Genomic DNA, 26953 nt, shown 5'->3' on the forward strand with positions numbered 1-26953 from the left:
GGTCTACCGTTGGTACCAGTATACCGTGCAACACTACTCCACACACATCCACACAGTCTCTCCCTCTCTCATACTCTCTCCACACACGCACACAAACACACACACACAAAGACACGCATTTCTTCCCTGACATTTTTTGTTGTTCGATATCGCCACCGCGCTGCCGTCCTGCATTCCTCCCGAACTCCACACCCTCTCACCTGTGCTCACTCCTCTCTCTCTCACTCGCTCCCTCACTCGCTCCACTTAAGCCTGTTACATTTCTTAAAGGGCCATACACACCCATAACAATAAATTGATTTTTTTTATGACAGAAGAGCCGCATGCCGATGGTTTTAATTAATGGATCGAAGAGCCGCACACTGATAGGCAAAGAGCCGCATGCGGCTCGCGAGCCGCGGGTTGGCCACCCCTGCCCTAGATGATCAGTGAACACCCGGTTTGCAAGAGAAAATTATTTAGAACTAACGTTTGGTTGCTGAGCGCCAAATGATACTCAAGATAATAGTATGCAAAGTGTGCGGGTCCAAAATTACAGAGATGCAACAACTTCCAACAAACTTGTTTTTGACAAATAAATACAAATTTCAAAAAGCATTTATGATTTTTGTCAATGTCTTATTTGACTCCTCTGTTGTTAAAATGACATAACCTCTGGAGACATTTATTTAGGGCTCAAAACTCAAAGTTTAGGACTTAGGACCTGACTTGAGACTTTTCAGTCTTGACTGTGGACTTGATTTGGAACTTTTCATCCTTGGCTCGGGACTTGCCTGATTTAACTTGGTTGCAGACACTTGTGACTTGCAAAACAATGACTTGGTCCCACCCTGTGTATATTTGCATGGCCTACATTTCCAGAACAGATACCTGAACATTGGATAAAGCCAGGTTGAAAATTCTTGTTACATTTTAAACAGAACCCCCCCTGTTGCAAAACAATCCCCTACACCGCCCCCCCCAAAAAGAAATCAAGGAATAAAATTTTATGACCTTCAGATTATAGAAAGTACTTAAACTAGAATATTTGTTGTATGAAAGTTTAAATAGCCTTCAATAGCCCAAGTGAAGCAAAGGTTAATAAGTTAATATGTGTTTTAAGTTTTTCACAGCACTAAATAATTAAAAAAAAAAAAAAAAAGCCAAGTACAGCCTAAAAAATTAGGTTTCAAAATCATGAAAAAAATAAGCAGTATTCTCTGCTCTGATTCGCTGGGTCGGCTGTGCTGAGTGAGCTAATCTGTGGTGAGAGACTCTCGTTAGCAGCTAACTCAGTCGCACAAACACACAGTCTACGGTAGCACAGTACACAGTTCTGAACTGAAGAACAAGAGAGCAGCTCCACAGCAACAAGCTCTCAGCTAACAACAGCTAATGTTAGCTCAACGCACACACCAACAGCAGTAAGCAGTAACTGCTGGAGGGTCATATTGTCGATTCAGCCAGAGAGACTCAAAGTTACGGTAGTGACGGCTATTTTGCTTGGGTTTATATAATTGTGGCATTTAACAAATATGTTTATTCATGTATTTATTAGACTGAAAGAGCTCAGAGTGCTTGTAGAAAGTAATGAACTTGCCGCTCACATGTATGGGGTGAATGAAACAAGACTGATGCTATGCTCTAATGTTAGTAGCACCACAGTTTTTATGTGGGAGGGGTTAAGTCAAGTATGGTTTGTCAGTACTACACAGCTCACAGTCATTTCACATGTTTTCAGCAAGTATTTTCTTACATGTATAATGTGTCTAGAAAGAAACTACGATACCATAACTTTAAACTTTAAAGAACTTTAAAGATACATATTGTAAAATTCCATACAGTTTTAGACAAAAAATGAGACTACAGATGGATAGGGTAAAAATAGCTAATTATAAACAATTTAAATAACATATATCACCATGAAACTTCCCCTGCTCATAATTTATGTGAGGACAATTATTTTCTGTATTACAAGTTTTCTGAACTCAAAAAAAATTAATTTGAAGGGAATTCTGATGGTGGTGCCCAGAGCAGGGACAAAACTAATTTTAAGAACTCCACTATATCATTGTCACATTGGTGCGACATCAGATGTACTGTAATCCAGGTGTTGTACCAGAGTGTCGTGATGAAGAGGGCGCAGAGCCTGAAGGTAAAGATCTTTGTTAAACCTCACCTTTGGTCACAAGCTTTGGGAAGGGATCGAAATTTGACTATGGATACAAGCGGCTTAGATGAGTTTCTTTTGCAGGGTGGCTGGGCTCACCCTTAGGGACACTTCCAGGCATCTGATAAGGATGCCTCCTGCACTCCTCACTGTCGAGGTGTTCTGGGGCACATCCACCTGGGAGGAGACCCCGGGGCAGACCCAGAACACTCTGGCAAGATTACACTTTATATTCCGTCTGGCCTGGGGATGTCTTGGGATCCCCCAGGAGGATTTGGCTGGGAGGAAAAACCTCTGGTCTACCCTGCTGAACCTGCTGGCAAAAATTGTTCCACTACAAACTGTCCATGTCAAATTGCTCAAAGTTTTTCTAATGCCATATAGCAGTTCTTTGGGCATTAAAAGGAAACTACATCGCTAGATACCACAAAAAAGAGACTTTCCTCCAAATTGTGATAACATAGGTCATTTGACAAGCAGCAATTACAATCCATATTTATGTTTATTGTAAGGCAGCAACCTCAAGTGGCTGTAGTTATTGTGAGGGGGCAAAAGAGGAAGTCAGGCGACGTAGTATAAAGAGCAACAAAGTCTGCTTAGGGTAGCATTAAGAGGTGGTGGATGAGTCAAACAAACACAAGACTTTCATCCAGGAGCTGTTCGTGTGAAATCAAAACTCAGCATTATTTTAACAATGTAATGTAGTATGTCATGTGAGATATGTGATTTATGTGACGTGATTTATGTGACGTGACTTATGTCACGCGAAATAGGTCATGTCATGTTACCTTGGCAATAAACTTTCTTAATTTAAGTCAAACCATGATCTTTTTTCGAATCCTAACCAGTGAGTTTTGTTGCCTGAACCTAGTCATGTAGTTTTTGTGCAACTGCAACCATTTCACAATGTTAACCATGTGTTTAAAATTGGAATCGTTAATGCTAATTCAAGAAATGCTCCCGTGGGTCGTATTAGAGGGTAGAAACATACAGCCTATGTAAGGATGGGAGGACTTGGTGAGAAAATATGTTTTTATAAATATGTACTGTCGCATACAATAAAAGAAATAGTTTTTGCAACACACATGCACTGACATAATAGGCAGTGTTGGGCAAGCTACTTGCAAAATGTACTGAGCTAAGCTACCAGTTACTCTACATCAGAATAAAGTTTCACTACATTGAAGCTACTCAGAGAGAACGTAGCAAGCTAAGCAATGAGAAAATGGCAAAAGTTGCTTGCTACTTGCAAAGTCTCTTTTATGTTTTGACTTTATGTCAAATCAGCATTTTCTCAGTTATCAGAAAAACTGTCAGCCAAACAAACAGGCAGGCAAAAAATGTTGAGTTGTTTACTATAAAACTTTCTTCTTTTCTGTTTTTTCTTGCAGACTTTGTGACATTTGAACATGTCCTCCAATAACATGACATTATCAGTCAACCTATTGCGCTCTCTCTTTCTCTCTCCTCTTCCTACTTAATGCATTTCTCTGTATCTGACTATGTCAGTAATTCAAAAACAGAATTCCAAAAATATATTTTTCAGTAAAAACTGCAATATGAACAATAAAAATGACAGACAAACTAAATTAAATTACAAATTAAATCTTTTCTTTTTTTGGGACATTAGAACATGAACATGTCCAGCAAATAACACGTGACCTCAGCATGTCTCATTCTCTCTCCTCTCCTCCTACTTAATACTGTTCTCTGTCTCTCAGCTCTTTTTTTGTCCCTTGCTGTGGTCTGTCTCCCTAGTGTCCACTTCAGATCCACTAAATATATACAGTCTATGGGCAAGACATGAAGTGCAATGTAGCCAAACAGAGGTAGAGTAAGGCAGGTCTTGCCAAGAAAAGCCAATAGCGAAGCAGCAAGCAGAATAAAGTGAAGGAATAGTATGTGATATCATACAGAAGTGTGTCCCTCATGTACATGCCTAGGTGTGGTGCTGGCGTCAGTCACATTACTTATCCTCAGTTTTATTATCCTTACTTTTATCCAAACCTCCACAGAAAAAAAGTCCACTGTACTTCAGAGCTTTTCCTTGGAAAGATAGCTTGTAACTTTTGTGGACGCTACTTTGCAACTCGGTCAATGACTCAGCTTTGCCACTGAAAAGCTATGACTCAGAAAGTACCACCACGCTATGTAAGTGACACTACTGCCCAACATTGATACTAGGACTGTACCTGACAAAGATTTTTTTTCATATGGATTTGAACAGGGTTTAGTGGAACATTCAGGGTGACAGTGACATAGTAAACAAGCTTACGGCACTAAAGACGGATCAGAGAAGTGCAACAACATTTTTTGCCATCAGTAGAAATCAAACCAAGAAATCAAGCCAGAAACTGTATCATATTAATTTGCTGTGAGCTGTAAATTCACCAGTTCTAAGCAGAAGGCAGGAGTTAACATTATTTCGGAGCTTGACTGGGCAATGCCTCTCCTTCTCCAGGCCTCTGTGTCTGCAGCTGCCTGTGCCAAAGAGCAGCTTGAAAGCAAGGAGCAGTCAGTCTGCGACTAAATCTGGAGACATTTATGCACTGCACGCTAACTGAGAATTAACCAAAAAGTGACTGCTGGACTTGAAGAAATGTCACGAATAAAGTGTGAACATCCTGTATCCAAGCTAAAAAAAGAAAAATGTAGTTGTTTGATTTCCTTTTGGTTCTATTTGTTATCAGGTATTTTTGCATATATATGTATATATTTGCTAAAACATAATTTGATTAACACCCGTATGAAGGGGTCAACAAAGATTATAGGCATCACAAAAGCGTAATTATGTTTGACATATTTATTGTAAGCAGAGAGTGTTGGCAGCATTAGTGAATTTGCAAGGCTGCAGCAGCAGTATATGATGATGTTCAGTATTGATCGGTCAATTATCATCAAAATGTTTTATTGATTAATCAATACATCATTTAGTGTAGAAATGTATGGATGTTACTAAATATGACGGACGCCCATCAGATGTACCAGTACCAGAAACCAAAGTGCGATAAAAAACAATTCACAGATATTCCATTAACTATGACAGGAAATGGAAGACAGCAGTAAATCCTCATATATGACATTAAGTGTCAACACATGTGACAACATATGTCAAAATATGTGACAACATTTTCAGATGCATACTGTTGTTCTTGTATTCTTAGTTTCTCCCTGCTGTTAGACCGCAGAGTTGTATAATTCCTTTTGTCCGCGAGCAACAAATAAGTATGGAAATGTTCCTGCTTGCAATTCAGCACCATCAAATTGTTAAGGCAGATGGGCTTTGTATTAACATTTTATGAAACTAATTCTGGCCTTATTGAAGGCAATGTGCCTTTTTGTTGTACAGCTGCTGAACAGTGGGTGATGAGAAATGATTTTGTTATTCTCCTGCGTGTTTTATTTTCAACATTAAATACAACCATCTCTGCGTGCATTTGTCTGAGCGGGGCACTTTGCTTTGCAGATTAATGGCAGTAAACACTGTTTTATAAATCAACTCCTGTTCCATATTTCTGCTTTTTTTGTCTTGACGGCCCCCTACCAACCAACCAGCCAAACACACACACACACACACACACACTCTTGAATTCAGAGACAGAAGGCAGACAGGCCTGCTGTAATCACTATTTGGGGAACATTCTTTGCTCTCAAAAGACACATCTATAAATCATCCAAGAGACTCATTATTTTGTCAAATATTACACAAAGGCCCACAGAATAACCTGCTGTCACTCTGTCCTACTTACAATTATTTGATCAGTAGTGTCTACATCGAGCAGCAACCTTCGGGCTGAAAAATGAAGCCAAAGCAGAAGTGCCAAAACTGCAGTTCCTCTAATGGCCACTTGAGTCTGGCTCAATCACCCTGAACCCCCATGTTAAAATTCCCAGCTTTACAGCAGAAATAGGCATGTTTACAGCATGGCACAGAAAAAATATTTTGGTCTCTATAGCCTTGTTTACACTTGCACTGCAACCTTGAAAAGACATTACCCGCAGGAGCTGTATGTTAGAACGCAAATGTCTGAATAAGTTGGACCAGGCATAAAACAGACTTTACCTTGCCATATAAATAGTATATAGTCATGAAATGTCTCATTGAGCCTACGTATGAATAGAGCAGGTAATTTTCTGAAGAATTCACAGCAAGTGGGTGGGCGTGTTGACGTTTCTAACACATGGTTTGTGTGACATCAATGACAATGTCTAAGTGAAGAGATGATGAGATTCGAGAACTTCTATTGGTAAGGGCTGTCACAAAATCGTCAGATCATCAAGATCATTAAAATCGTCAAAATCGTCAATTCAAGGAACGGCAAGACAGACGGTTGTTTGTGACCACATTACGAACCGGCTATGTAACTGTGGTGTAATCTGCATCATGCCCTGTCTCCTGCACAATCTGCCTAGGAGCAACCCCTCGCCTAAACCAAATGCAGTATTTGAAGTAGGTGAGAATGCCTCAGACACAGACAATCACCTGTTGTGCGCTACAATAATGAAAGGGAAACTCCAGACATTATCTGGAATTAATATGAGAAAAAGGCTCATAGTAAATTTCCTTGTTCAAGGGGGTGAATAACTTACCTATTTAAACAGAGTTAAGGCATACATTTACACGTAATTAGGGGCATGGCTGCTTTTAGATCGGAAATGCCTCCGATACTGCCTAAAATGCGGTATCGGGTATCGGCAAGTACAGCCTATGACCAATCCGATACCACGTAATACCTCACGTCATTACGCATACACTCACTACAGGCAAATGAAACGGAGCGGAGTTTAAAAAGCATTCATGTCAAATATCTCTTTTACCAAATTGTGTGGCTGCACTTTAACCTGTGTCTTGATCTGTGTCAACACTGGATAATAATAATAATTAAAAAGTTTATGGCATTCATTCTACTATTATGTATTTATTTCTTAATACTTTACATAGAGTTTTAGGAGTTGAGACATACAACAATTCATATCCCATCCATTTTTATTTTATGCGCTGGTATCGGATCGGTACTCGGTATCAGCAGATACCTAAGGGAAGGAAAAAGTGGTATCGGTACATCTCTAATTACCACAGTTAATTATAGCTGTAAATACACCAAGCTAACCAAGCTAGCAGCTAGCATTAGGGTTGGCTCCACCCTCTCGTACAAATACGGTCACTTCTGGCTTGAAAAATCCAAAATGGCAACAGGCAAAAACAACAAACTCAAGGCTTCAGAACAGGAGTCCACAAACCAATGGGTGACGTTACAGTAGCGACATCCATTATTTCATACAGTCTATGGTTTACATACACTTCAATCTATATGTTTTGTCTCAGTGGATTGGGGGTGGAATGCAGATGTGATGTGTGTTTCTAAGGTGTGTTGCATCTCTCACCTGGCTTCCCAGTAGACAGGATGTTCTTGGGGATGGTGACTCTGTCCTCAGAGCTGCGAGCCCAGTCCACCATGCCCCTCCAGCCCTTCATGGGGAAGCTGATGTCTGCATGACCCATCACTGGACGCTTATGGATGCTCAAAACTGTAACACAGAAATGGTGAAGACTGAAACTTTCACTCATTAAACCCTCTTTAATTAACATTTGTATTCTGTTTCTTCATAGTTGCAATCCTACTTCTCTTACTTCTGTCTACAAACTGCAGCTTGCAGTGCGTAGGGATGTCTCTATCTGTTTATTTCTCTGTGCTCTACTCATAGGTTAAATTGGGCAGACCTAATTTGGAAAAATTTGATGTCACAAATGTCCAAGCACCAATCAGAATGTAATTACAGTCATGGAGATTTCTTCTGAAGGGTTTGCTTGCTTTTATTGCTAGTCAATCAAATAAACCACACTGTCCTGATGAAGCAGTTAGCTGAGTTTGTGAAAGCTAAATTATTAATAAATAATACACATCATTTTACTGAACCTTAACTTTGAGTGTTATTGTCTTAATAATTCATGAATTTTAATATTTAAAATTTTGAAACTACATTTTTCATTATTATTTCATTATTTTAAGTTGAGCGTGTATAGATAGTGGGTGCCATAGGCTGTAAAAACTGTAAGGTCTTATTAAAAAATAAAAAACAGTGAAACATACTTTTATGGACACTGTGTTATGTCAGCATGGCCAGATTAACCTGCCTTACCCCCCAGATCACCAGTGTGCCCAGTTTCACATTATCTTAACTTTTTAGAGACTTGAGAGAAATGAATTGCCCTTTATGGTACAAAGAGTAAATCAACAGATTAATTGTTGAGGCAAAGATTAGCCACCAGGCCCCTATTAGCCACCCACCTCCTACACTCTGTTCAGTTCTTTTACGCTTTTATACTTCCTGGTCCCAGAGTAGCCATGTGGAAGTGTGATTTAAAAACATTAAAGCCGTAGTTGGTAACTTCTATATACATAATTTTTTGTAATATTTTCTGAAACTGACAGTTCACCTGCAGTTGTACATGACACATTTAAGTGAAAAAAATCACATTCCTCCTCCTCCTTGCAGTGCTTCTAATGGCATTTTCAAGAAATCCATCATATATGAATAAAACAGCCTATCAGAAACAAGGAGTCTCCAACGCAGCTGTTAGTCATGTCAATCCCTGCTTGTGAAAGTTTTTATAAACATATTTCAGGGCACCGTTTAGCTGTAAAAAGTTTGCTCTGGCTGGTGGGCGGTGCTCCGTTTTAGTTTTATTGTTTTCAACACGGCGACCGGGTTACAAACATTCTTATTTTTCAGCTTAACAGTACACTAAAATATGTTTCTGAAAACATGCAAGGTAAGAATAGGCAATGCAGTAACAGAATGTTAATTCATATTCGATCAGCACTGGCTTGTTTGATGGTTTGACTACAGTTTACAAGCACTGATTGACAGCTGCATTCGAGACTCCTCAGCTCTGACTGTTTTTTTCATTCAGGTGTGGTGGATTCCAGCAAATGTCATTCGAAGCACTATGAGGAGGAGGAACATGACTTTTTTCACAGGCTACTGTCTCATGCACTACTGTCTAGATGTAGTCACAATGTCAGCAAATATGATAAAAGGTTCTTTCTAAAAGTTACCAAGTGTAGCTTTAAGGAACGTACAAAATATAAGCACAAAGCTGAAATAAAACTTAAACTACATTTTGACATTAGGACCCTCCAGGGACTCAATGTCAGTTAATAAAACAGGTCCCACCTTAAAGCCCTTGTCATGTGCATTGATATTTTGCTTTAGTAGTGAATATTTCAGAACAAAATTTCAATTCAATCACCATAAGGCAGCTGACACACAGAAAGTCTGGAGCTTCAGGGGACCATGGACTTCTGGGGCCCCAGGGCAGTCGCCTAGTTGGTATTCCAGCATTGAATGTCTGATATCACTACCAATAAAATACTAAGTTTGATTTAGTATTCGGTGATTGTTCTGTCTGTTTGTCTGTCCACATAACATGCATCAAAATGCGGGGCTAACAAATACGAGAACAGATGCTTTGTTTTGATGCATGTGATACACTGTGTGTTGTTCTGAGGTTCTTTTCTATTTCATGCCAATGAAATACAGTAGTTCACCTTTAAAGACCTTAAACGAAAAGTATAAAATCTAAAATAGAAGATCATTTTTTTGACTCTAACCTCACTCTTAAAATTAATAAACAATATGGTTGAATAAAAGAACCACTAAATCTTCAAGACATAAAAAACAAAAATAACCATGTAGCAGATGAGGTTCAGGTCTGATGAATTCCCTCATCCCTCATCCAACTTGACTACTCTGATGAGTTTGTTGGAAAAAACTCTGATCTAACTATATGTTGCCAGATGATGAGTGTGGCTTTGCTTATGTTCGAGGTGTGGGAGGGAAGAGGAGGTCAGCCGCCCTAGGGGAAGTACGCTGCCAGTGTGGGCGGTTATTTGGCTCCAGACAGCGAGGTGGCACTGCTATAAACAGGACCTCTCATCTGGCCCCAATTCCCACATACTCTCCCTTGACTAAACTCAAACTCTGCCTCGTTTTTATCTGGAGGTCACAGAGAGCAGCAGAGCCTCTGTGATGACTACACTACAGTTTTTCACCCCCTATTTGAGGAAAATAGAGCGTTTACGGTCGCTGGGCAATGGAAGGAGACAGCAGGTAGTTATGAATGTGGATTTGCTGAACCTGCTGCCCTGGGGAGTGCTAATATTTGCCATGGGTTCCTTCTCTTGATGTAGAGGGATAGAAATAGAATGCTACAGAAAGACAGAGTGTGCCATGCCTCAAGACAATAACATTAAATTATCTGAAACAGAGGATTTTACAGCCAAGGATGGTGGGGAATTCCCAATATCCAAATAAACTAAAGGACAGAATTCTTATCCAGGTCCTGAGTCCAGATTTTCCCAACCCAGAGCCTCCACAGATGACTCCAGACTACAAATGGAAATACTTCATTGTTTGATTTTGTTTTAGCAACATAAATATACAGATATATAATTGCATCAGCGGGAGAAATTAATTAGATAACTTCCTCTCCATAGAGCTTTAAAGCCAGTTAGCCAAATAGTTTGCTGGGGGATCAAACAATGCCACTGTTGCTATGGAGACAATACAATACTTAAGTGTGCTGTACTACTTAACGCTATCATTAAAAGGTTTACTGTGTTTCCTACTAAATATACTTAAAAGAAAAAAAGAAAAATGAACCCATATAATAAACAAAACAAGTATATCTATAATGAACTATGATGATGTCATCAGGCCTTTCTCAGCATGGGTCTGGAGACTTAAAACTATTTAAAAGTTTGATAGATGTGTGTGCTTACCGATCAAGGACTAATTGATATTGACCATATGACCATTTTTAATTCTTCACTCACAAGTCTAAATGCATGACAGTACAATACTAAGTGACAGATGCAGCCATTATGATTATTTTATCCTATAGTGTGAAAATATTATTAACGTTTTATACATGTTCAATATTCAAAATAGCCAGCCCATTTTCATTCCCAGGTCATCAAATACCGACACCTTGTTACGGTCCAGACACACCAAACTGACACAAAACCAGAGGCGATGAAGGCCCCCTGCTGCATTACCTGACATTGCAGTGTCTCGGCCAAAAAAGTTGTACACAAACACACTGCAAAGACTACAGCCGGCGGCCAACCAGTACGTAAGTTCTGCACCTGAGTGAGAGGAAATAACTCTTCACACCAGCAGACAGTGGTAGCCCGTTCTAGTCATTCAAAAAGGGAAACCGGAAGACTGTCATGAGACTGGTTAGCCAGTTAGCACATAACGGCACAATCCAATGTGGAAAGAACAGAGCATATTCACCGTGCACCAGTGAACAATAAGACAAACCATCACATCTGTTTAAGAGCTCAATGACTAAAGAAAAATAATCTTACCTGACGGAACAAGTTTGTTTTGATCTCACTCCCTAAGAACACTGATTCAGTATGCTGAAACGGCCATATAAAACAAAAAGGCGACTGAGGTCGACGAGGGTCACCGGTGTGGGACACATCTCACTGACTAGGGTGACAGATGCTCATCGATGGCCCAATGTTGGCCAACAGCCGATAGTTGGCTTGGTGTGTCAGGGTCACGGCATGTGTGATGATAACAAATGCACCCTTTGGCATCTCTCTCAGACACATCTGGTTTTGAACTAACTCCAGTGTAAAGCTAACCACAGCAATCATTGATGCTCAGAGTAACTCATCTAATATAAAGAGTGAGAAAGTCCCTGCGGAATGGGCAGAGGGGGAGGTGGAAGGGTCAAACAAACACAGGACTTTAATCTAGGAGACCGCTTTCCGTGTTCTGTGTGAAACTAAAGGTTAATGGTGTTTTAATGTAAGGTTATGTGTAGTCTCGCTCACCAGACCTTTCTCAAGAAAAGAAAGGTCTGGCTGGGCCGACTCTCACTTTAAGATTGGAGAAAAAAAAACGCTCCGGCTGCTTGTATTTCTTTCAACCAATCACAATCGTTCTGGGCAGTGAACAGCAATGGTGTGCTTGCAAAAAACAGGTTTTGGTGTAACACGCCCACAAAAATATCGCCTACAGGACGCGAACCATGGCAGAAAAATGGCTACATCCCCGCAAGATCAAACACCACAAAAGTTAGTAAAGGACGTGTTGAAAACGATTGAAAACTGCTACACAACCGGAGGTGGTAGGGCGGGACTTCAGCAGGTGGCTCGTTCCGCCCAATGAGAGGCTGATCTATGCAGCGAACTTCCACCCACTCAGACTAGGTTATGTGACTTGCGTCTGTCTGTCGAATACTGACGTCTCTCATGTTACATACTTATTTTAACCCAAAACATAAGGTTTTTCTAAAACCAAACCAAACAATTTTGTTGCCCAAAACTACCTGTGACTGTTTGACAACTTTAACCACGTTAGAACGTGTTCCACCCAGGAGACAGCTGTGCATCACATCCAGGTATGAAACAGTGCGTCTGTTAGACACCAAAGGGTGCCTTCAGTGTAGGTATCATACACCGAAGGCATGAGAAAGTGTTGGTATTGACAACCTGGGATGAGATCACATTAAAATGGCCTGTCATGAATGACTGTTTCATCAACAAGTATTAATTTATCATTTTGTCTGGGACTTCCTTGTGTCTGTTTGTTTGATACAAGTTAGAGAAAAGTCCAATCAAAACCCCTGTTTAAAATATGCCATGACGAATAGTGATCTTGTGGTGATATTGTTTCCAAATTACGTAAAACACATATTTGGCATTTCTGGCTTTTTTGCAACTTCTTTTTTCTTATTGGCCAACGTAGCTTAGACAGGCTAAAATCACCCAACAGGACGTGCAGCTCTTTCTGGGTGCAACAGTGGTTGTTGTCAGTAAACTTGAGAGTGAGGGCACAGGAGATGTGTATGTAAGCGTCAGGTCACCTCCCCTGTCGTCCCTTTTATGTATTGCCATTGTAGTTATGAAGATCAATCTTCAGAGAAAGGAAAGCGTCGATAAGAGTGTTTGTTTTGATAAACACAGATAGCTGTGGGGGATCTCCTGGATGGAGATAAGGCTGACCTAGGTTATCGGTGACTTCATACATGTCTTGGAAGTCTTTCATCCTCAGGCCAATGACATCCACAAAGTCCTCCACCAGACGGAACAGCTCTTTGATGTTTGGCCCCAGCTGAGAAAACAGAGACACATGAAAGTAGAATGAAAGAAAAAGCATCATGGATTTCAGGTGAATTTATATCTGAACTGCTGTTCAAACACTTGACACACAAAAGGCCTTTTATTGTATTTGTGGCAAACATCGTCATACCAGCCGAGTGCCACCAGTTCTCAGATTCTACACAGCTATGACCAACATGAATATTTCATATAGTGCATCACAGCCAACGCTTCATTTGGATGACAAGAGTACATGCAATTAACTCTAAAGGTATTCTGTCTTGGTTTGTTTTGAAACTCTGGGGACACACTCTAAAACTAAGGAATGAGCAACACATAATGAGTGTGTGGACTTGAATAATGTGAAGACTGCAGTCCTCCTTCATGAAAGGATTATTCAACAATAGCGAGGACAGGTTCAGTTAAGGCAACAAAATATTTGTTAAAGTTTGCCTGAAATGGTACATTGACATTAAATGAAAAGTACAGAAACTTCATTACACTATGAATTGATTTTGGTCCCAGTTTTAAGTGTTCATTTTACCAGCAGCTATTGACTGGACTGCTTTTCCCTGCATTTCAAAATAGTATAAAAACAAATTGCAGAGAACTGAAACTTGATTAAGGCAGCTAACCTGCCACATTATGTCTGCTTCAAGTGTCATTATTTTAATTATTAATTACCACACAATGAAAATGTAAATCTGACAACCTCTTTTTCCTATTTGATGTGATTGTAAACATTTAGGTTATGCTTTGTCAAAGACTTAGTTTGATATGGTAATAATTTGCCTAGTTACCTAACTGTTTTGTGATGCTTGCCCCATGATGATTGATGATTGATGATGATTGTTGGGTTAGGTCCATTTATGTGCTGAGCCACCTTCTCTCTAAAGTTTGTTGGTTAATATCATCAACACACAATGAGATATCAACAAGCTTTTGAAAACCTTTGATAAGCTTGGTCCAATAATAAAATGCAAAAAGGTTGGTATGAATAAGACGTATGGTTAAAGACGAGATGTCAAAAATGTGTTTTTCAGAAAATTCAAAATGGCAGATAGTTTTACAGCAGTCCCATCATGACGATTTGTGTGTCAAATAGCAAGTCAGTCAGACTTATGGTGTGATGGGTGTGTCCTTTCAGAAATATAATTTTTGAGCCTTTCATTATAGCGCCCCCATCTGGCCACCTGGTGTTGTATTTCTTGAGCAGCATATGCACAAAACTTCCAATCATTAATGAAAATGTTAAGTGTCTAGGATTAAACATCTCACAGGAATTTGTGAAAACATTTAAAAAAAAAAAAAAAAACTATGTCAAAGCAAAACAACAGGGTGTCAGGTCTTCAGGCTTGAACTCCTAATACGTTTTGAGAAGTGATTTAAAAGATGTCACTGATTCTGCAAGTCTCAGATCATCAGACAGGAAGTTCCAGAGCTGTGGAACCCTGACTGGAAAGGCCTTGTCACTTTCAGGTTTGAACCAAGACTTCAGAAATGTGATAGGAATAGGATAATGGCAGGATTCTCTTTCTGTACGTTGTGTAAGTATCAGCACAATTCTGTCTGGTAAAATGGACCTAGTTAGCACAATGAAAACAAGAATAAAAGCATTTAAACTAGTTTTTAAACCATTGCCTATCTTTATGTTGGGGTCTTCTTGAGATTAAAAAACTACTTTAGTGGTGCATACAGAATTAATAAACAGATCTGAAATTAACTTACCACAGACTGTAATTCTGGGGCCCCAGGGGCACATTTGCTTGGTTGGTAATCCATCTTTGGCCCTGATAAAGGTCTGAAGACTGATAGTTTGGCTTTTTGATAAAATGCCTTGCTTTTTCAAACTTAACATTAAAAGCAGACATTGTGCCCACTGGGATAAACTTCCTGACCCAACTTTCAAGTCTCAGCAAGTTACAAACAAGAAATAACTGGAAACCTCTGGCTGCTGAGACGTTGGGACATACACATTCATAAATATAAAATATTACAGCCACACTAAAAAATGGTGAACTGCGATGTTGTGTTTATACCAAATCATATTTATTTTAGTCATGTGAATAAGAAAAACTCTTCCAGAAAATAAAGAGCTCTTGGTGAGCCTCAGTTAAAGGTAATAATGAAAGTTGCAGAGTAACTGTATGTTCACACCAAAAGCTGCCAGAGCTGCAAAGGCAACAGGTCTAATTCATTTTCAATGGACATGTGGCAACTAGCGTTTTGAGCTGCAAAACCGATGAGTGGCAAGTTGGAAAGTTGAAGACTGGTTAACTTTATGCTAATTAGCTATGAGGCATTTGAGCTGCAAATGACCAGCAACCAATTGGAATATAGATGTCCATCGCTTGTGTGGAACATCCTCAGAAACTTTTAGCTCCTACCACACATTCGTTCCAACTTCAAAACAAGCAGCAACCTGTCAAACTGATCTATGTTAAGCCTGAAGTAGCGCTGGAACCTCTCCCCATCCAGCCGCAGCTCCCGCACCAGCCGATGATATTCCCTGTGCTGTTCAGGCCCCGGAGGATATCGTGAACCCAGACCTGACAGCGGCTACATCCACGAAGGTACCACACGGCAGCAGTGTCTTCTTCCATGTTGAATCAATACACAAGTGTGGACAAGCGCACATACTTATACAATTTCTTTGTGTTCTGGAACGCTTGTTATTAGCGGGAATGCAATTCATTTGCTCTCCTTACCACAAGTTTAACTAATCGCACTGTAGGCACTCGAACCCAAACCACTGACAGTGTTTCAGCTATTTTGCAGCTCTGGCAGCTTTGGTGTGACCGTACAGTAACAATAACAACCGTGCCTCCTTCATGTAATCCTTTTATTATTGGAAAAACACTCTTCTTATTTTGCATGTTATTTGTATTTCAAGACACTGTGCTTATTTTGAGGAGAGCAGGTTGGTTGTTTAAAGTCGTTCTAGTGCGTGGTGAGAAAAGGATGGACAGCTGGACGGCTGAATGCAAGCAAAGATAGTGATGCATGAGTGGATGAGTGCAGCAGATGGATGAGTGGGTGTTCGCGTTGACTCGGTTACTCATTAGCTATAGATATTTCTGTCCTTCAGCAGCGCTCCTTTCCTTCTACCTCTGTCAGTCTGAAAAGACACAGGTGGGCTGTTTGTCCACCTGCGTCTTTGTCACTCTGTCCAACTCATCAATCCTACAGCTTCAGTGTTGTTATTATTACTGTACACTAAGTTTTACAAAAGATGTAATTATGGATGTAAATCCAGGTATAGAAAGAAAGGGTAATACTAACCAGTTGTGCTTCCTCCCACCTCTCCCTGTTCTCTTCCATCAGCAGATTGCTGACTGACTGCACAAAGTTCTGGAAGACAGAGAGAAAATGTTTCACATGATGAAACATGGTCAGACCTGAAGGTATTCACAGGATAAGGCTGGTAGTAGTCTCTTTATTTCTTCTGTCCATTCTTCTGTATGTATCATAATATTGATACATAGGGAATATATTATATTCTATTCCTCTGTTTGAGTAATGTTTCCTGAAAAACTACAGTGACCCACTTTTAAGGATGTCCAAAACCAAACCAACCAAAAACACTATCAAACTGCACTATAGTACATATATTCACATGTATTAAGAATGACCTACTCATAAAAACATACCATACAGCCACTTGTTCTCAAAAACTCCACAGCAGTATCTTTCACAATAAAAAAAAAAAAAAAAAAAAAAAAAAAAAAAAAAAAAAATAGAATATCAACCTCATCCATTAAAGCTGGGGTAGGCAGTTTTATTTTGGCGTCACTGGCCAAAAATCCCACAATGACCTTTAAGCATATTGTATTTCAAGTGGACTAAGAAAAAAATAGACTTCTGCACCTCCTCTTGGCTCTGTTTTCAGGCTTTAGAAAATCTAGCAGATGAAGGGAGACCTTAGCCAATCACAGGTCATTTCAGAGAGAGGGCATTCCTATTGGCTATTTTATAAACACAGATGAACATGCACGTCCACCTTGGTGAAAGCTTGAGTCAATGGCCTGAAGACCTGAAGAGAAAGTTGCTATTCCAGCATTGGCAACAACTGCCTATACTCCAAAGCAACCTAACTGGACCCATCCACTGTCCCTCCTGCCCACCCCACTCAGACCCCCCCCCTTAAGTTGTTGTTTCCTCCTGACGCCACCAGGTGCTGTTACACAATAATGGCAACCAGCCGTGTGTCACGCTGACATGCCTGACGCTGGAAGTCACTGCCCAAGCTCTGTATCTGACAACTGGCCTGGCCTGAAATATCGGCATGTTTCAGAGATGGAGAGAAAATGTTGCTCATAGTTTAGCCTTCTGCTAACCAGAGCTGAGGGCATATGACTGCCATTTCATGTTCACATTTATGTAGCTAACGTTAGCTAGAACCTCGGATCACAACGCTCCCTGCCGCTACGGACCATCTCACTGGGAGAAGAGGGGGCAGAAGCTCTAGGGACACACCTGTGTCAGTGGCAGTAGCACCCCACATCCAGCCAGCGCAAACCCCTGCTCCCAGGGACAAAACAGCTCTACCAGACAAGCAAACTTTCTGTTGCTGCTGTGTCAAAGGATAAATGTTCATCTAGTGGGAGGGGCTTAGGACAGAGAGGTGAGAGCTGACGGAGGAGGGTGTATTTTCAAATTCTGCCATTTTCCTTGCCTTTTCAAGATTTCTGCCTACCCCAGGTTTTTTTAAGGTTTTTTTTGTCATCATATGGTTACACCAATACTTGAAATTCTAACAGTTCCTGCTTCTGAGCCGTGTTCCTCTAAATCTGACCAATCCTTGCTATAAAACGTAATCATGTATCAGAGTTTTCACCTTAACTGTAATATTGTTAGGGTAATATACACCCTCAAACCGCATTACAAACAGCAGTAAACTCATATATCAATTTACCCTCATGTCTGCACTGCTGGGACTGTAGTATGCCCTCCTGAAAATCTCCGTCATGTTCTTCAGCACGTCCACGATGGCCAGCAGGTCCCCACTGTAACTGGTCCCATCACTGGATGTCACCCTGAGCTTGGTCATCACCTCTGAAACTCCATCTCCCACAAGGCCACGCTGTGCTTTGGACAAGTGTTCCCGAGTCTAACAGAGAAAATGGGTTCTGTTAGTTTTGACAGCAAGTGATCAACACCTTTGTGCCTCAAGAAGCAAATTTGAGAAGCCATAATCAATGTCTTCACTTGGTTATTTTGCTTTGAGGCTACCAAGAGTGTAAAAGAAAAAACTTCTTGATGCTCACCAAAGTTTGTATACTGCGATAGTCATTGGAAATGCATTTCATATAGGTGGGATTCTCCCAGTAGGCGATGCCCTCTTCGTCCAGGGTGCAGCGGCGCAGGATAAGCCCTGTGTGAGATCACATGAATATATATCACCACAGTGTGTTTCTAATCCAACTCCTAAAACTACCAGTGGACATACGCGTCTTCCGGATGGTCAGGTGTGAGCTCACCCATGGCATTGGGAGGACAGCGTACTGCGGCAGTATCCCCAGCTGGAGTCATCTTCCATACAACATTGGAGAAGTTGTCCTCGCCACATATTTCATGAGGTTCTGTTCACAAAAGGAGAGTCAATGAGCATCATGCAGGGTATCAACATATAGGCTATCATGGAAAACTGGTTACAGTTGGGGTAAAGACAAAAAAGTGCAGAAAAAGGCAGCTCAGCAAACCATGTTGCTACCACTGACCTGGGCATCTCTTTTCATTACAGCGCCTGACCTCTTCTCGTTCTCCAGGACAGGGCTGCCCTCCAAAAAAGGGCCCATAACAAATCCTGTTTCTCTGCTGGCTCCCCCCTCCACAGGTTTTAGAACAGCCTGACCACAAAGACCACGGCTGCCACTTGCCATCCACTGACAGAATGCAAACAGCAACAGTGTTAGACAGGACTTTATCAAGCACAACAAAACACACACACGTCAGTCATACAAACAGGTCATTTCAGTGTTTCTGCTCCATTTAGTACAAATTATGTATCATTTACATTGACTGCACATTGTACTGTGTTGAATTTTTAGTATTTATATCCCCGGAGCATAAAAATCAACTAGCAAAGACTTGAAATTTGCTTCATGCAATTCATTGATAATTCATAGCATTCTGAAATTAATGAAAACCGAACAGTCTGGAAGGCAGGAACATACATTCATCACTTCAAACCACTATGAAACACTGCTAAGAAAAACACTAACAAAGAAAAGTTTGTTTGATTTTTAGAGAATGTGGAGTTTGGTGAAAGGCAGCTACACAAATATCATTGACTGATATCAGAACCATAAATGACATGAAAATTAAAGATTCATGGTAAAAAATATCACTGTATAACCAGACAATACAAATTATGGACAAAAAACAACAACAACGAGGTGGCACCATTGCCATGTCTTGAAAAACACAATATGTTCAGCTTTGAAAGCTTCATAAGCTATTCTAACTTATTTTTAGATGCCTATAGTCATGCTCCTTGTCTGCATAATGAATCATCAACAAGACACCAGCACACCAGTAGAGTCAACACACGTGCCTCAGCAAACAATAACTGTTACATTGTCATTCATTCATTCATTTTCTGTTCTTATCCTGATGGGGGTCACAGGGGGCCGGAGCCTATCCAAGCTGACATTGGGCGAGAGGCAGGGTACACCGTGGACAGGTCGCCAGACTATTACAGGGCTGACACATAAGGCCCGTTTCCACCGCAGGAACTTCGGGGTAATTTTACGGGGCCAGGGCCGTTGGTGCGTGTCTCCATCGCAGGAACCACCCCCGAAGGACAGAGTTCAAGTCCCTGCCTTGAAGTAGGTACTCAGAACGGCCCTGAGAAACTCCTGGCTGGGGCTTGGGGATTACTTGGTGCTGATTGGATATACTCAAGACGGGATGTGATGTCAACAGAAAGCAGCAAAATAGCCGGCATTTTTAAAACTCAGTAGATGAGGGTTAGCTCGTTCATAGCTTCGGTAACTCAATAAACGGTCCATGAAAAAAATATTTTTTCCAGCGGATGTCTTAGTTACAACATGATTGAGCTAGCAAAGCAGTTTTGTGTTGATATGTGTGGTATGTATTCAGTTTTGGGAAATCACGATGTCTAGAAAGCATCAGCTAACAGGGACAGCTCACAACAGCAGCAAAGCTAACATCAGGACGTCATCTGTTAAAAGCCTCCCGTTGTCGGATATGACATGAAACTACTCCAGTCAGCTCAATCATGTTATAACTAAGACATCTGCTGGAAAAAAAAAATATTTCACGGACCGTTTATTGAGTTACTGAGTATTACAGACACCGCTAAGGGCTAACAGCTAACAGCTGAGTATTACAGACACCGCTAAGGGCTAACAGCTAACAGCGTCCCTACTGTCCCTACGCCCCTACGTCGCCCCGGTCAAAATGGTCGTGCAACGATTACGTCACATCCAGAGCCCATAACTTTACAGGAACCTTCCTCCTACTCCGCTCTCTCAGTGGAGACACAGTGGTTGAGAGGGCCGAGTGAGAGGACGTTCCTGTAGTAGTTCCTGCCCCCCAAATAGTACCAGGAACTTCTTCAGTGGAAACGGGCCTAATGAGACAGACAACCATTTATGTTCACATTCACACCTAATTTAGAGTCAATTTACCAATTAACCTGCATGTCTTTGGACTGTGGGAGGAAACCGGAGTACCTGGAGAAAATCCAAATTGACACAGGGAGAAAATACAAACTGCACAGAGGGGCTCCCACACCCGAGGGTTCAAACCCTCCACCCTGGGTTTGAACCAGGAACACCTCTTGCTGTGAGGCCACTACAGACATACCTGTATTTTACATTTATGTGGATGTATTTCTGTGTGGATTTGCAGATGTATTTTTTCTGTGTGCATTTGTGGATTGTTTTTTCTGTTTAAAATTTGGTGGCTCCTCCTGTGGACAGGTGTTGCAAATTAATGTTTTGCTATGAACACTAAATACAGCACATCTGGTTCTTGTGCATGTCTTTATCTAATAAGATACTGGCCAATTAAAACTATAACTTTGCCTGAATTTAAAACAACAGCAAATAATTTGTAAACAATCAATTTCAGTTTTCTGTACTTTAAAGTTTTCACTCTTTGTGCTTAAGACATATATGGTCTGTGCAAAAAAAAAGAAAAAAGACTACTGAAAGTTTATAGGGTGCAGTATGAAAGTCAAATAACATTTTTTTTTTAATTATCTGAATGTAATTCGGCTTCTAAATGTCATCCTGTGTCTGAAATAATGAATCTGGTTTGTTGTATTCTGGTATCGTCTCCCCTTTATGCTTTGTAGGAAATGTGCCTTTATTTAATGGCCTGTCACCTGCATCTACTTAAATCGTTCCCACCCTACTGGATCAAACATACAAAAACCACTGGCACGGTCCTTTGAAGTCACACGTCAAACCATGTAGCATAGCTTAGACATTTCATTCATCAAGCCAACACCCTGTGCCAATTGTGTGTTCAAAGGATTTTGATTATGTATGCAGTCCCAAGGCAAATTATTCAGTAACTAAAGAGCCACATCTTAAAACACAAACAGAAAAGACCTGCTGTACACATCCATCCTGAGAGATTCTAGTAATTCTGTTGTGAAATATCTCTTTCATACCCGGGCACTCCCCAAGGAAGCAGTCGACAGTCTCCAGCCATTCTCCTCTGCACTCTGAGCCTCCATACGAGGGGCCGTTACACTCCCTGGTTCTCTGCATGGTCCCATTAGAGCAGGAGGCGGAGCAGGAGCTCCAGCTGGACCACTCATTCCACACTCCATCCACTGAGAGTGGCCAGGGTCACCAACAGGAGGCAAACAGAAAAGAAAGGACATGGAAAATGTCACTTATTTGGTGCAATATGGATAATACACTATATTTTATTATAGATATTGTAATAATAAAATTAAGGTGCATTTCATGAGTGCACTTCCACATGGCCCTCACTGCTGAACATTTCTACTCTGACATATCAAATCTGCTTGTATTCTTTGTGTAGTTGTAATTCAGAGTGTGAAAGGTACTGATGTACATTACACACTGTAGTGTTTTGTTTAGGTCAAATGTTGTGGTAACCTATGGACCAGCTTTGCAGGTTCAGTGATCTTAAAACCAACATTTTCAATGAAGTTGGGGGGCAAAGTGTTTATAACTTTCCCAAGTAGTCACACTTGAAGGCAGGGAAAAAAGCCCATCATCATGGTGGGATGATATGTGATGAATCGTCTCAAAGGCATTCCTGGCATTCGTTGGACTGTACACATACAGTAAGAAAAGGGCACAAGTAGTTGTATAAATGGCTGGATACAGTCATGATTCTGTTTATTCTACATAAGGTGTCTGGTTGTCTGACTCACAGGATGTAGACTGAGCATTTAAGATTGTCATTGGACCACTATTTTGAGAAAGAATTCTCCTCCCCTTCCACTATCTGTGTGTTACAATTTCATAATCCCTGTTGCTACGTGAAACAACAACAACAACAACAACCTCCAGGCTAGTAACCTATACCCTGGCAAGTTCTGACAAAGATATGGGCCGTGCAATAGGGCAGGCCTGTTTGTTCTTTTGGTGAAAGGTTGTAAAGATATACAAATGTTTAGGATATCTGCTGTCTAACAGGGACATTCTTGCATGTTTGCCCACTGGTTATGGAAAAGTTTAATATTCCAAGCATGGCCTATTGTCTTAGTGAGCTAGCATGAGTAAACACTGAGACACTGTGTAAAATTGCCACGGTAGATGGTAGTGGTAAATGTCCCCAGGAAGTGTGCCAGGCTTTGAAGCCAATTTGCATAGTGGCCAAACAGTGAAATTACATCTGTCACATGATGCCCTGCAGACTAAAAAGACTTAAATGACTAAAAAGATGTCTGTAAATCAGGGGACACATTTTTTGAGCACTTAGCACCGCCCAATATAATTATGACTGGTTTAAAAAAAATACTTTTTATACTTTTTTTATACACTTTTTATAATAATTTTTGACCCTTAGAGCAGAATTATGATGGGTTCAGCCAGACTAGGGTTGGGTCGGTATGAGAAAAAAAAAAACGGTCCGGTTTTTGTAAAAAACCGCATCAAGTTGGTAATACCAGATTTTCTCCACTTGGGGGCGCAATTGACTCATTTAAAATAAAAAACGACCTTAGGACAACAGAGTGACAGTAAAATAAAAAACGACCTTAGGACAACAGAGTGACAGTAACAAGGTGTTTCTTTTATTCCTTACAAATAAATTTTGCAGCTTACTCAATCAGTGCAAACAAGGATTGCCTCCTTCATCTGGCTCAAAGCCAAAGTGTTGCCATAGTGGCGCATTCCTTGATTTCGTCGAGACTAAATTGGCCGCCATTATCGACTCCCCGTCACTATTAAACAAACTCCAGGCTACAGTAGAGGCGCATGCGCACTCGCACCTCCTAGCTCAGTCCCTGCCCCACCCCCCTCTCTCTCCTGCTTGCTGTGCGCTTGGTGAAGAGGCAGACACAGGTGCTCACAGACTCGGGCTTACTATAAGCGGAGCGGACTACGTGTAAAAATGTCCGTGAAAAATCCCCGCGATGTGAAAAATACATGCCGAACAGTCTTTTGTGTGACACTGGTGCGAGTCCACTTTTACCGGGTGGACCTCCGCGGCGTGCGCTCCGCGTACGTTCTGCCCGAGTATGCGGTCCGGCCGGTCTCAAAAAATAAAACCCGGTCCAAGACGGAGTACCGGACCGAACTGGTATTACCGAGAACCGACCCAACCCTAAGCCAGACTGTTCTCCAACCCTTTCTCCACATACATCTATAGGCCACAGTCATTTATTTTGGAATACAAATTAATGAAAAGCCCCTTGTGGTCACAGGGATTAACATGCTCCCTTGCCAACCCATGGATGCTTTAAGTACATCTTTAGGTTTAACCCTTTTGTTTGAATTTTTTGTAACATTTGATTATTATTAATTTATTTATTTTTTTGATAAATAAGTAATGAATGTGTTCCTTACCTGGACAGACAGCTATGTTGCAGAATTTGGTCTGTTTCTCTGGGCCCTCACAGGGATCTCCCCCAAACTGTGGGGGGGTGCAGGTTCGTGTCCGTGACCTGTAACCTCGGCCACAGGTCGATGAACACAAACTCCACGGTGACCACTCGTCCCAAGCGCCGTGCACTGCAATCAGAGCAGCTAGGGTATGATTTATAGACAGACAAACACAGGCCCCCTGGATACACCTGAACAATATAAGAGAGAACTTCACTGAGACACTAAACTGTGCTGACTGCTATAAGTTACCCTGCTGTTTAGCTTTACTGGGATCATGTATGCTGATCCATGGCCCTGCGATAATGTTGCCTTCTAAGTTGAGGAGTCTCCCTGCCTGTCTGCATGTAGGAGAGCCTGAGAACCCTGCAGAATCTCTGTTACTATAGGGGGAGTGACTCTAAACTGCAGGCAAAGTGAGGGTGGAAACCAACCCAGGGGCTGCCAAGTGCCTGAGGAGGGGAGTCAGGTGGGTCTTGTATGGGTGAGGCAAGGTCCAGGAGAGGGCTGGGCGAGCGCAGGAAGTTGGCAGTGGGGGAAGCATGGGGGGACGGGGCTTACCTGGACAAACAGCAGAGTTGTTGCAGGGTCTCTGCTCTCGCAGTGGCCCACTACACTGGGTGCTGTAGGAGGAGGACACACAGAAACGAGTGCGACTCTGCCAGCCCTCCCCACACGTGGCAGAACACACACTCCACGCTGACCACTCCTCACCTGAAGCTGAGTCTACTGAGGAGGTAGGGTGGGTAAAGGATAGGAGGATAGAGGGAGAAAAAAGAGGAAAAGGAAAGGAGAGGGCCATAACTAATTACCATGCAGGATGCAGCCTCTGTGGCCAAAAGAGGAAGGGTTGTGGTGTGATAAAGGGTGGATTCTAGCTGAGCCACATTTTAAAGGCCGCCTCCTTCGAAGGCCTCAAAGGTTCCTCCAAATGTGGCTGATACATGAGGCCTTATTTTGCAGGCATGTCTGGTGGTCCTTGATGGCCCTCAGTATTCCAAATTATTGGTCACTTGAAAAGACAATGATACGAACTTGTCTGTAGACCATCTCATTTGGAAAGGACCTGCAGGTCCAGCCCAACAAACCCCTTAAGCTGCATCCTTCAAAGGAGGTGGCCCCTGAAATAGACCCCAGCTTCTGCTCTGCTTGTCCTTCTTCATCTGTGGGGCTCTGATGTCATATCCTTTGCATTAACTTCCAGGGGAAGTGAATGCCACTGGCTTAGGATATGTCAGTCATCTTTTTGATGGCCATGACTGCCGATTTGATGGGTCAGTTGACCAGAAAGGGAAAATTGGGCAGTCACAGCTGGGGAAGCAGGGAGAAGAGAACTAAACAGGAGGTGGGGAATCGGTTCGCAAATTAAAGTGATACTTCACACAAAGTCTATCTCTTGTATCAAACCTGCACAACCTGTAGGCAAGAAAGGTTTGTACTTTACCTTTCCCCAAAGAACACTGGGTGTAGTCAGCTTAGATTCATATCAGTTACTATGAATTCCGAAAGTTTTTTGTGATGGACAAATGTCAAAAAGGAAGCCAATCCTGCAACAGGATCCACGCTCCCTGTATCCATCCATTTGCTCATTCTGTTAGATATGACTAAGCACTGACACGGATCCAAGCTGATCATAGCCTGTTGTCTCTCTGAAGAAATTAACCACAAACCTTTTACAGCCACCTTATGAGGTAATAGTCCAACATTTTGGGGAATACACATATTTGCTTTCTACCCAAGGTTAGATGATAATATTGATAAACACTTTGTTGTCTCTGCGTTAGGTAGGGAGCTAAATGTGGCATGCTATGCCATTGTTCCAAAGGCCCATAATGCCAAAACTTCAACTGTCCAATAAATGTCCCATTCGTCCTAAACCCAGCTCTCCCAAACAGAAACACATGGATAATTATTATGCAGTATGATGTCACTGGACCTTCCTACTATGGCTAAGGTATGACCTGCCCTACTCTGCCTCTGATTTGCTCACCCTTACCCAGCAGACCACCAACTGTATTAGATGTTGATATTTGGTTGAATTTGGATTTTAACGTTGGGTAGACTCACAAGTCAGTCTTTAGACGCTTTGCTTAACTAAAGACTGATGACTTTCTCCCTGATTTTGTGTTTAGATGGGCGGATACAATTTCAGAGTTTAAAAAACTCCCTACGTTGCAGAACCAAAAGTAAATCCACAGGGCGGTCCTTCGGTGGCTCGCTGAACTCTTGTGCTTGTAAACATAGTTCCACTAGAAACACGTGTAGCGGTACTAAATGGCTCAGCCGTGCTCGCAGAAAACGCCGTCAAAGTTAGTGGATGTTTGTCGCGTTTGCGGCGACACATTCTCACCAACTAAAAGAAACAAACATAATCTTTTACAAGGCCATGACTCATCCGTCTGGCTGGACTAAAGAGGGAATCGCCTTGTTGTTTACAAATACTTCCGGGTAGAAAACCAGCAGAGCTTTTAGCTATATATAGCCTATATATCACATTTTTCACATCACTGTATCACCGTTTGGACTAATCCGATGTTTGTAAAGTCTATAAACACAATGATTGAACAAACATTACTATTTCTGTGTGCACGTTTAGCTGGGCTAACCGTTAGCTGTTAGCC

At 41.4% G+C, this 26953-nt stretch overlaps 2 protein-coding genes across 2 annotated transcripts in view; one reads left to right on the forward strand and one right to left on the reverse strand.

Annotated features, from left to right (window-relative positions):
- Positions 1-26953, forward strand: part of tsnare1 (T-SNARE Domain Containing 1) — a 1274638-nt gene that overhangs the window by 685166 nt on the left and 562519 nt on the right. The gene's annotated exons all lie outside the window — the stretch shown is intronic.
- adgrb1a (adhesion G protein-coupled receptor B1a) overlaps positions 1-26953 on the reverse strand; it is a 253455-nt gene that overhangs the window by 96231 nt on the left and 130271 nt on the right. The window contains exons 5-13 of the mRNA XM_050047694.1: positions 24297-24461; positions 21920-22084; positions 18993-19157; positions 18753-18854; positions 18540-18646; positions 18188-18382; positions 16555-16623; positions 13177-13285; positions 7535-7678 (exon numbers count right to left, since the gene is read on the reverse strand). Of these exons, the coding sequence (XP_049903651.1) occupies positions 7535-7678; positions 13177-13285; positions 16555-16623; positions 18188-18382; positions 18540-18646; positions 18753-18854; positions 18993-19157; positions 21920-22084; positions 24297-24461 (1221 nt within the window). The remainder of the gene's footprint in view (positions 1-7534; positions 7679-13176; positions 13286-16554; positions 16624-18187; positions 18383-18539; positions 18647-18752; positions 18855-18992; positions 19158-21919; positions 22085-24296; positions 24462-26953) is intronic.

This window comes from Epinephelus moara, chromosome 6 (assembly GCF_006386435.1).
Source record: "Epinephelus moara isolate mb chromosome 6, YSFRI_EMoa_1.0, whole genome shotgun sequence".
NCBI lineage: Eukaryota > Metazoa > Chordata > Actinopteri > Perciformes > Serranidae > Epinephelus > Epinephelus moara.